At 54.3% G+C, this 11429-nt stretch overlaps 1 protein-coding gene across 3 annotated transcripts; it reads left to right on the top strand.

Annotated features, from left to right (window-relative positions):
• Positions 1 to 5138: 5138 nt before the first annotated feature.
• LOC149855565 (uncharacterized) lies at positions 5139 to 9913 on the top strand. 3 transcript variants are annotated; one of them, XM_090022610.1, is made up of 2 exons: positions 5139 to 5418; positions 6156 to 9913. In XM_090022610.1, the coding sequence occupies exon 2, from the start codon at positions 6320 to 6322 to the stop codon at positions 6770 to 6772; it is 453 nt and encodes a 150-aa protein (XP_089878736.1). In that variant the 5' UTR covers positions 5139 to 5418; positions 6156 to 6319; the 3' UTR covers positions 6773 to 9913. The 3 variants fall into 3 exon arrangements, with proteins under 3 accessions (XP_089878736.1, XP_089878739.1, XP_089878737.1); XM_090022613.1 differs by lacking the exon at positions 5139 to 5418 and adding an exon at positions 5569 to 5589; XM_090022611.1 differs by lacking the exon at positions 5139 to 5418 and adding an exon at positions 5625 to 5749.
• Positions 9914 to 11429: the final 1516 nt, after the last annotated feature.

The raw sequence follows: 11429 nt of genomic DNA, 5'->3' as shown, positions 1-11429 counted from the left end.
TGCAGGAGGGGCGCCTGGGGGCTGGAATGGACCGGGGCCTCGTGACCCTCCTGTACAAGAAGGGTCCAAGGGAGGATTTGAAGAACTGGAGGCTCATTACCCTCCTTAACTTCAACTATAAACTGTTGGCCAAGGTCTTGACTGAGTGATTTAAATCTGTCCTAGATGCCATCATCCACAAGGACCAGTTGTGTGTAGTACCAGGATGCCAGATCCACGGAGCCCTGCTGCAACTGAGAGACGTGCTCCAGCTGGAATGGGACAGTGGACAGAAGATGACAGTGCTGAACCTGGACCTGGAAAAGGCTATGATAGAGTGTCACGCTGGTTCCTCTTAGAGACCCTGCCGTGGATGGGTGTCCCTCCAACTTTCACCAGCTGGATAAGGACGCTGTATGGCTTTATGAGCACTTGTGGTGCTCCGGTGTGGTGCCAGAGGACTAGAAGAGGGCCAGCATGGTTCCCATTTTCAAAAAAGGGAGGAAGGAGGACCCAGGGAATTAGAAGCCAGTTAGTCTTGCCTTGATCCTGGGTAAGCTTTTTAAGAGAATTATCCTGGCACATGTCCATGAGGGGCCAGCAGGGGAGATTATGCTTAGGGGCAACCAACACGGGTTCATTAGCAGCAGGTCCTGTCAGACCAACCTGGTGGCCTTCTATGACTAGGTCACCAAATCCTTAGATGCAGGAGTTGCAGTGGACATAGTCTTTCTGGACTTTAGGAAGGCCTTTGACACTGTCTCTCACCCTGTTCTCATTAAAAAACTGGGGGACTGTGGTGTCAACATCTACACAGTCAAATGGGTCGCTAACTGGCTGGAGGGCTGCACCCAGAGAGTGGTGGTGGATGGGTCATTTTTGACCTGGAGGGATGTGGGCAGTGGGGTCCCCCAGGGCTTGGTCCTTGGACCTGCATTGTTCAACATCTTCATCAGTGACTTGGACGAGGGGGTAAAAAGCACCCTGTTCAAATTTGCAGATGACACTAAGATGTTGGGGGATGTGGGCACGCTAGAAGGGAGGAATAGGCTGCAATCGGACCTAGACAGGTTACAGGGGTCGGCGGATGAGAACAGGATGGGATTCAACACTGACAAGTGCAAGGTGCTGCACCTGGGGAGGAAGAACCAGCAGCATACCTACAGGCTGGGGAACTCCCTTCTCATCAGTACAGAGGCAGAAAAGGATCTTGGAGTCATCATTGACTCCAAGATGAGCATGGGCCGGCAGTGTGGGGATGCAGTCAGGAAGGCCAACCGCACCTTGTCATGCATCCACAGATGCATCTCGAGCAGGTCCAAAGAGGTGATCCTCCCCCTCTGTGCAGCACTGGTCAGGCTGCAGCTGGAGGACTGCGTCCAGTTCTGGGCGCCGCACTTCAGGAAGGATGTGGACAACATGGAGAGGGTCCAGAGGAGGGCCACTTGCATGATCAGGGGCAGCAGGGCAGGCCCTACAAGGAGAGGCTATGGAAACGGAATCTGTTCAGCCTCCACAAGAGAAGGCTGAGAGGGGATCTAGTGGCCTGTTACAAACTAGTCAGAGGGGACCAGCAGGTATTGGGGGAGTCCCTGTTCCCCCAAGCACTACCAGGAATGACAAGAAATAATGGTCACAAGCTGAGAGTAGATTCAGGCTGGATATCAGGAAGCGCTACTTCACGGTCAGGGCAGCTAGGATCTGGAGCCAACTTCCAAGAGAAGTGGTGCAGGCTCCTACCCTGGGGGGTTTTAAGAGGAGGCTAGATGAACACCTTGCTGGGGTCGTTTGACCCCAGTACTTTTTCCTGCCATGGCAGGAGGTCGGGCTTGATGATCTGCTCAGGCCCCTTCCAACCCTACCAACTATGAAACTATGACATACGCATACGCAATGGTTTCCTGAGCGAGTGGATCACAATAGAGTCAGGGGTCCATCAGGGCTGCCCACCCTCCCTGATCTTCTTCTTCTGCACCATCAAACCCTTGGATCAGTGCATCAGGCTGGATCCTGGGATCCATGGACTCCAGATCCCTGGGGGAAGTAAGGAACAAGCCAAAGTCTTGGCCTACATGGATGATTGAACATCCTGTGCAAGAGTAAGTGCATAGTAGAAAGAGTCCTGTGGCGCACACAGATTTACAAAACGGCAGCAGGGGCCAAGCTCAATGTGAGCAAAAGCACCTGCCTGGCCGTAGGCGAGCTTGGGGACCTAGAGTCCCTGGGTGTCTCGGCCCCAGGTGAGGGGGTCAAGATCCTTGGGGTGGAATTTGACCCGGAGCTGAATGGAAGGAGGGCCTGGGAGAAGAAGAAGGCCAAGGTGAAGCAGAGGTTGAATATGTGGCATGGCTGTCACCTCTCCATGGGTGGGGCATGGCACTCATAAAGGTGGTGTTGCTACCAGTGCTTCTGTACATCGCATTGGTCTTCCTCCCTGCAAAGCGTATCATCCACAGAATCCAGAGAGCCGTGAGCATCTTCTTCTGGGGATCCTGAATGGAGAAGGTGGCAAGGAAGACCCTGTACAAAAAGAAATGTGTTGGGGGCAGGGGGATGCCAGACATCTGCCTGTTCCTACAGCACAGTACACGAGCCAGGTTTGCTAGCTGGTGACTGAGCCAGAGACCAAAACAGCCTGTTTAGTAAACTTTTTTTGCAGGCCACCTTCTAAGATGGTGGGGGGTGTACACACCAACCAATGGGAGACCATGGACCGTGGAGCAGCCCTGGTTCTGCAGGGTCCTGAGCGAGTTCCAGAGCAAGTGTGGGTTACAGAAGGAAAGCCTGGCAACTATGTTGAACCACAAAAAGATACAGAGGGCAATCAGAGGCAGAGATGCTGCCAAAGCATCTGGACTGGATCTTCCACAAGGACCTCCTCAAGGACCACAGAAACTTGGGCTGGTTGACAGCTCAGAGTACTCGCAATAAGGGTGTGGATGAGGGATTTGACCCAGTTGCCCCAGGGACACATGCCAAGAAGAAGCAGAGACCATTGACCACCTCCTGTGGCACTGCCCATATGCCAAGGGTGTGTGTGAAAATGTAGGCTGGCTCCTTGAAAGTGTGACAGGAGTCAGGGTGATGACAAGGAAGGCGGCAATGTATGGATGCCTGACTGAGCAGCAGGGGTCCCAGGCAACACATTTCGACCAGTGTGTGTCCTGTGGCAATGCAGGAACCTCCTGTTATACAAGCATGCTGAGCTTAATGAAACAGACTGTGTTAAAATCTTTCTGAGCAGCTAGGATCTGGAACCAACTTCCAAGAGAAGTGGTGCAGGCTCCTACCCTGGGGGTCTTTAAGAGGAGGCTAGACGAACACCACGGAAATTGGTGAGCAAGGACGGAGAAGATGTAGCCAACTTCATCTGGAAAAGTGACACCTGGCACAGGTTGTTCAAAGACCCCCTGGGAGAAGAAGTGGACGGAGAGAATGAGGAAGACAGAGATGCAACTGGACCTGGAGACAGGGAGAAGGACTACAGGATCAGCAGCAGTGGAAGTGACAGTGACATTAACAGCGACAAGGACAGAGAATGAACCGAGAATGGAAATCCCAAATCAGGGTTTGGACTAAAGGACTGTGATTTGGGTAAGTGAGGGTGGGTATGCAGAGGCACAGGGGAGTGGGTGCGTTTAATGTAACAGGAAGTGCAGGTTTCTTAGTGAGGTTTTAGGATGTGTGATGGAAAGCTTATGATAGAAAATGTACATATATAACTTGCTATATATAGGGAGAAATGTATTTTAATTTTAAAAAAATCTGAGCCCAATAACTTCTTGCCCACGGCAGGGGACCAGGCTTGATGATTTTACAGGTCCCTTCTGGTTCTATGTTTCTATGATTCACTATTAAGTAAGGGCTAGTCTATATATATATTGGTGTAAGTCAATGGGCAGGCACTTAGATGTTGAGAGCGCTATTTGGTTGCAGTGTTAGGATCATTCTAGAGATGGATAGTATAGTGATTTCCCACCAAAGTTGCTAAATTAATATGAACTTCAGCATGGATACAACTATATTGGTGCATGTGCCTTTTACTGGGAGATTTGTACACGCCTCCTGCACAGAAATAGTTAACCCAATGTCAGCACTTCTGTACATTCATAGCTGTGTCTACCCTAGGGAGGGTTGTCCTGCTTTGACTCTATTGACATAGTTGAAGAGGTACAACAATGTGTATAGACAAGGGTTAAGTCATTTAGAAAAAAATCAACTAGAACCAAGTAGAAATAGGGCTCTCTCCGGCTGAGAGGCCCCTTCCTGGGCTGTACAAAACTGCTGCCAGCCAGTTTCACTGACTTCACAGCTGATTTGCATCAGCGAAACACCAGCCGTGTTCACCCTGCTTCCTAGGTCCCTGTGCACACACCTCAGCTTAATGTGGGGGGTGGCAGGTCTCTACCATGACACAGGTGTTTGGGGCCTAAAGCTAAAATGCCTGTGCCCTGCCTGAGCTAGCATTTCCCCTACATCATGTCTGTAGAGCAGACAGTCCCAGCCTCCGAGGGAGGCATCCTGGCACTGAGCAGCGCTGAGGGAGGAAGGGCTGTATGGAGCTTCCATGGCTAGAAATATTCCTCCCTTGTTTCCCACCTGCTTTTCTTTCCACCCTTGCCTGGCTGCAAAGAGATGGGATAGGGAACAGCAACAGGTTGTGCTGAAAGCCAGACTTTTCAGGGGCACGTTCCCCTTAGGAGAATTCCAGGGAAACTTCCCCTCCACCCAAATAACGCCCCCCAAATAAAGCTGAGGGGAGCAGGCCAGGACAGGTAGCAGGCATCCCTGCTGCCTGCATCCAGAGCGGTCCCTAGGGGTGCGCGGGGCATATCAGCCCATACAGGGGCCGGAGGGTGGCGAGCAGCCTGTATGGCACTGTCCGCAGGGCCCCCCAAAGTGCAGGGCCCGGGACAGTCACCCCGATTCGCCTCACCCCAGGGACGGCCTGCCTGCATCTTCACTCCAGCGAGGGGCAGCGAATGAGGCTGAAGTTGGTTCCTTATTCCCAGTTCCTGATTCCTTCCACACAGCTAACCTCTACCCCACTACAGGCTGTTAGTACCAAGGAGTGGTAAGCGTTGCACCACCAGTGCATATCGACTCATAAAAATGTGATGTCACGTTTCCAGTCCACACCCCTGACTAAGGAACTGGGAGCAAGAGACCCACTTCAGCTCTGCCAGAGGGGCCGGCCCTGACCGCCCTGAGGCAGGGCCTCGCTGGGTCGCGCCCCGGGCCAAAGCAGCGCTCTCGCTTCTCCCAGGTGCCCGCGCCGCCGCCGCCGCCCGCCCTGCCGCCGGGGACGCGCTGTAGGGGGCGGCCGAGCGCGGGGGCGGGGAGCCTGCCGGCGCCTCGCCCCGCCCGGGTGGGGCTGCGGGCAGGAGGCGGCGGACTGGCCGGCGGCAGCGGCAGCGGCCGGAGCTCGGCAGCCGCGCGGTGAGTGCTCGCAGTCCCCGGCGGGAGCCGCGGCGGAAGGGGTCCGGCTCGCCCTCCTCCCTTGCCCCGGGCCGGAGCCCGCGCTCGCGTCGGGGCAGGCTGCCGGCGGGGCGCCCGGCTTGCAGCAGAGGCCAGGGCCCTCGGAGGCTCCTCCGCACAGCTGCTCTTCTGGTGCGGCTCAGCTGCAGCAGCTTTAAGACCAGTTTATGGAAATGGAAATCTCCTCCCCAGCTTGCTCCGAGGGCCTCCTGGCTGAGGGCAAGCAAAACTCAGGGGCATCTGAGCCTCGCAGGATGCCTGCCAAAGGTGTTGGAAACATCTGAAGCCGCAGGTGTGGGTGGAGGATGTTTGTGGGTAGTAGGGCCACGCATGGTTCTCTTGGATTTGGAATTAGTTTTGGCTAATTTGGCTTTGGATACAAATTAAATAATAAAAAAAAATCCCCTGGGGCTAGGGCTGGATTTAACGGGGAGCCTGGGGAGGGGAAGAGGTGCTGGAGCCTTCTGCAGGCTCTCGGGGAAGGCAGTGCAAACTGCCTCCGTGAGTCTTGGCACTGGAGGGGCGAGGGGCGAGAGGCTCACTCTCCCTGCCCCAAGCAGCCGCTGGTCTCTGCTCCCCGAGCCCCCAGTGACTGCCCTGAGATCCACACCTCCCCAGGGGAAGTTTCCGAGCTGAGGAGGCCTGTCCTGTGCAACTACACATCTTCTCTCTGGACTAATGAAGTCTTTCTCTTCTAGGATTTGGGGAGATCTGATTTGCAAGGGACTAAACTATTGGCTTGATTGATTACACCACTGGCCCTGTGGATTGGCATAGTTGCTGTGGGCCAACTGAATTCCGGTTTCTCATGCTGTAACACCATGTCAGCAGCCAAGTAATTCCTGTCTGGAGGGGGACTGTGATGACCTTATCTTGCCTTGGGGGTGACATGGATCGTGGTGTCACTATTGAGAACCCCTATGCCGGTGTGAACATCTCACGAGCGCAGTTCAAGAACAGCTTCATTAAGCAGTACCTCGGGGAGGAGCCTGCCTCGCCCACTGTGATCGCTAACCCTGCAGCTGTGCCCACCTACATAGCCCGAGAGCAGGTGAATGGTGTGAGAAAACCAGAGCCGCTGGACGGCTGGAACGGTCACAAAATCCCGACAAATGAGTCCTGGGGCCGGCCTTACAACCCCTACGCCAGCACGAAGAAGGTGAACGGAGAAGCCTCCTCAGACCCCTTTTACAGCATCAGCCTGGACAAGCCACTCAAGGGCCCTGAGATGGTGGCAGGTAAAGCTGAGAGCAGGAGCTGTTGCTGCTGTAATTGCTGCCCCTGTTGCAGAAAATGCTGCTGTGTTGTCTCCTAAAAGCCTCCCCGCACATCGCTGCTAAACCTGAACCAGAACACGCCAAACAAGGACGAGCCAGCTGGCGCCATGAAGGTCCTGCTGAGGCACAGGCCTGAGCCAGTATCCTCAGGGAGGCACCCGGTACAGTGGAGCAAGGCTGATCCCAGAGTTAAGGTGCCCACCCTGACTGGCTGGGACTGCAAGACCCCTGCTGGTGAGAACCCTGCTGAACTGATGGCAGCCCTGGCATCTCCTGGGATTGTTGCCTCACCTTGCCCCTTTGTGGATTGAAAGGAGGCATGGACTGTATTCTCCCTGCTTTTAAGCTGGTTTTCCAGTTATTTGGTATCCTATGGACAGTTTGCCCAAATACCTTGGTAATGGCTATCTAACAGTGATGTGCTTCCAGGATTGTGGTCGTGGAGAGGTTCAGGGGATGCTAGCAAAACCTTGCATGCCTGGTGCAGTGCTGTGATCCTGTTTCCCAACCCTAGCTGCCACAACCCCTGCTTCCCAACCCCCAGAACAGTCCCAATGTAGCTGTGCTGCCTGCTATGCTTGTGTGACTTTTGCTCCCCCCTCAAGTACAGACAAAGTTGTGCAGGAGCTTGCACCAACCAAAGAAGCAGGAGTCTGTGCTTGGTGGGAGGAAGGGAGGGGAAGGGGCTTAGGCAGTGTTTGTGGGACCTATGCTTTCTACTGCTCTCCCATGTTCATGGCTGGATCACACTGGAAACAGCCTTGTCTGGCTGGGATTGGGACACATCTCTTGCTTTCTGTGGGGATATGGCCTCACAAGCCAAGGCCTTGTCTACACTCAGAAAGGAGCGCTCAGGTAGGCTGCACCCCTGTCCCTAGTGGGTGCAGTTGTATTGTGTAAAAGGCTTATCCCAGGCTAGCTGTTCCCATGTGAAACAGAAGTAAGCTCTCCTGGTTTGAAGCACCAGTCTAGCTGCACCCACACTGAAGCTTGGATCGGCGTAACTGCCCTCTAATCAACACTGTTATAACAGCTAAGTGCCTGGGGATGAACCAGGCCTGAGTGCAGTTCTGCCTGTTCCTCACTGCACCTGCCCCTAGCACCTGGGATGGAAATGCCCAGGACAAACAGTCCAGTGCAGGGAAGGTGCTGGGCATAGCTCCAGGGCTGTGCAGCACCTGAGCACACAGGACTCCCTGTTTAAACCCACAGCGCTAGGAAGTGTTTGTGATTAGCTCCCCTTGCTCTGGGCTGTGGCCAAGCATGGCAGTAAAAGGCAGCTTTCCAGGAGTTAGTTGATGTACAAAACAGTCAGGGGCTGCCCTTATGCTCCCAGGCAGTTTTTGAGCTCAGTCAGTGGGCAGCCCTGGCTCTACCTGAGCATGGCTGGATGTGGCAGCATGCGGGGGTACTGCTGTGGACCAATGCAGGCTGCAGTGTGGTTTTCAGAACAAACTAGGGAGGAAAGGGAGCGGCTTGATTTGTGTGGAGGTTTCTGGAGCCCACCCTCCTGTGCAGGAGTCTCTGGGCTCCAAGGCACTCATTGAACCCCAGAGGATCCAGGTGACTGAAGTCATCAAGCCAATAACTCTTGGGGGATGTCTAAATCAGCTGCCCCAGTCCGGGTGCTGTGGGCTGACTGTGGCCATCTGAGAGTCCTGCCCTCTGCACAGATAGAAGAGCTCCTTATGCTGAGGCTGGGGGGAATGTGCAAGGAAGCTGAGGCACCTCTCTTACCTCTTGATGCAAGCTTGCTCCCCAGCACAGCCCCTCTGTAGCTTGGCAGTGTCACTCCTGCCTTGGCTTTCTTGGCGGATGCTGTACTTGCTCTGGGCAGAGCCAAACTAAGCTGTTTTCATGTGAAACCTGAAACAAACCTGCACTGTCCTTTACAGACAGCCGGAGCTGCACTGCTTCCAGTGACTGCAGTTGCTGGCTCCGGTGTGGCTGGGTGGGGAGAGTCTGTACTAGGACATCTCTGTGTCATAGCAGCTGTGCAGGGTAAGAGTTACACAGGGTGGGCACGTCTCTACCGCAGCACAATTGTTTGGGGCCAAGCTAAAATGCCTGTGCCCTGGCTATGCTAGCATTTTCCCCACATCTAGTACCACCGCATCATGTCTGTAGAGCAGACAGCCCCAGTCTCCGAGGGAGGCATGCTGGCACTGAGCAGCACGGAGGGAGGAGGAAGGCCTGTGTGGTGCTTCCATGGCTAGAAGGATTCTAGGAGAAGGCCGAGTACAAGGATCAGAGGGGTGGACAGTAGAAGGATTGTAACCATTGGGCTGTAAAGAGCTTTTTGCTTTTCACAGCTTTGTAGTGAACTGGAAGAAACAAGGGCCAGCATGAACTACCTAGACTGAATCTCGCTGAGCTGCTCGGAAGTGAGCCTTGCGTTCTGGAGGGGTGGAGGCAGGGACAGGCTTCTCGGGAGGAGAAGGGCAGGGTTCCAGGGCTGGGGCCAAGCTGCACAGCTGAGGCTCAATATTTGCTTCACCCTAATGCTTTCAGCCAGGATCACCAGCAAAGACTAATCCATGCTAGCGCTAGGATCCCTTCCCTGCTCTTTGTCCCTCAGCTGTGTTGCTCTTTAGTGATCCAGAGTGCTAGTCCAGCTGATCTCTAACAAAGTGCCTCTGGAAATCAGCGTGTGCCTTATTGAACAAGCTGGAGAGGGCTCTCCTAATTGCCCCCAACCTCATTTTATTGTAAACTGCTGTGCAAAGATTAGGTCTTGTTTCATGGGGTTTTCTGCCTCTGAGGAGGGGCTCCTGGGAGTTTTCCACAGAGCCCCAGCACTCCCAACATGACACCCATTGCCTGCAGCGTGGCTGTGTTGCCAGTCTGGATGTGTCTGCCCCATCTTACAGCACAGCTAACCCCAGGATATGGTTCCAGTTCAGTTCGGGATTGCATTGCTGATAGGACCTGAGCTGTGCTAGTGCCTTGGACTGCCTGGCCCTGCCTACACTGTAAGGAGGAGATCCCTGCTCCCTGAGCTGCAGGACTGGTGTGATCCCAGCCCTACCTGGAGGGCACTAATTGTAGCTGGCACAGGCAGCTGCTGAATGAAGCTGGGCACTGCTGTCTTGCATCTGTATGTGCTGGCTCAGCTCACACCCTGCGGTGTTTTCAAGTGTTGAAATCACTATCAGTGTCAATAAACAAATAGACCTGAATCCAACACTTGTTGCGTTTCTCTGCTACCTGTCCCCTCTCCCAGCCCCTTTCCCTGTCACAGACCACAGGAATGTTTCCAGACCACAGCCAGAGTGGGAGGGGGGAATGGAGCGTGTTCCTGGCACCACACAGACCCTAAGTGACTTAACAGCCCATGGGCACTCAATTCTGCTCCCTTGAGGCAGTCCCAGCATTGGTCACATGTGGTGGGGAAGAAGTTTGCAAGCCTGACTCAGGTTCTACTACTGCCCCTAGCAAATGGTGCCTGTCACTTGCAGTACGACACATCACACTGTCCTTCACTGGTTGTTTGTTTAACCTTTGACTGGGAGGCTGGAACTGGCTCGAAGTGCTGGGTGAGGCTCCATGTGGCAACCTGCTGGGAAACAAAAGTGCTGAACGTAGGTACCAAGGGGCAAGGGCACATGGAGGGGAGAGCTGTGGAGGTTACCTGAATGGTGCATGCAATGAGCCAAACAGGACTGATGTGTGCCAGGCAGCCTGCCTTTTGTGCTCTTCCCTCTGCCCTGCTAAGAGCCCTGGGTTTGATATTCCCTGTCCCAGACCCGCTCTCCAGCCTCTCTTTCTGTACAGGATGCAGTGCCCCATCGTGCCCTGCAGCCCCACATGTCATGGCGAGCATTCTGGTTCTGTGCTTGATGGCAGGCCCCACTCTGGAGCCATGCAGGCATGTGACCCCAGAGGGGCTACCATGCAGGCAGTCCAGAGGCCACTGGGTACGTCCAGAAGCTCCAGCCCTGGGAATTGTACAACTATTGCTTGCTGCTCCTTTATCAAACTCCTGGTAGCAGGCCAAAGGGGAAGCATTGGCTTCTTCTGGCTTAGGGCAGGCTCCCTGCCTTGGGCTACCGATTAGGAGCACCATGTCCTTTGCCATCAGCACCCTCATTTCCACTGTGGGGTGGGGGCTCCTCCCTGCCTGGACGGGCCACTCTCCCAGTCCCTCATGCCCCAGAAGCCTCCCCAAGAACCTGGAATGTGGCCTGACCAGTCCCTGCCCAGGATATCAATCCAGCCTGCTCTGGTTGTGGCTGGGCAGTGCTGGCTCCTGTGGCTGTCACATGTGGGCCTGCACTGGGCAGTCCCCTCAGGACCCGCAGAGGCTCTCTCCTTCTCAGGGCTGTAGCCTGCACAGCCTCTGAACCAAGGGCTTTGCACTGCATGGGCTGATAAAGCCGCTAGGGCTGTGCCAAACGGCACTGTTCCATTTTGCATTTCTATGTTTTGACGGAGCAGCATTTCATTTCAAATTTTGTTTCTATTTGAAACCGCTGTTCCGTTTTGCTTTGTCGAAACAGTTTTGCTGTTTCAATGCTGTTTTGACGTTTCACCCATAGGCTATAATGGGGAGATGCGAAACAGCCTATAACTTTGTCATTTCTGGCCTGATTTGGATGAAACTCACAGGAATGGTAGCCCCTTCTGAGGACATGAAGTCTGCCAAGCTTCAAGGAGACAGGTGCAAGGGTTTCAGGGAAACTGCACCTCAAAGAC

This window comes from Crocodylus siamensis, chromosome 11 (assembly GCF_052110815.1).
Source record: "Crocodylus siamensis isolate JL-2025a chromosome 11, ASM5211081v1, whole genome shotgun sequence".
NCBI lineage: Eukaryota > Metazoa > Chordata > Crocodylia > Crocodylidae > Crocodylus > Crocodylus siamensis.
Note: the sequence above shows the minus strand (reverse complement) of the source record. Positions and strands in the feature narration are given on the sequence as shown.

Excerpts from the sequence above, each read along its gene's own strand:
- LOC149855565 (XM_090022610.1), top strand. The coding sequence starts at position 6,320 with ATGACCTTATCTTGCCTTGGGGGTGACATGGATCGTGGTGTCACTATT.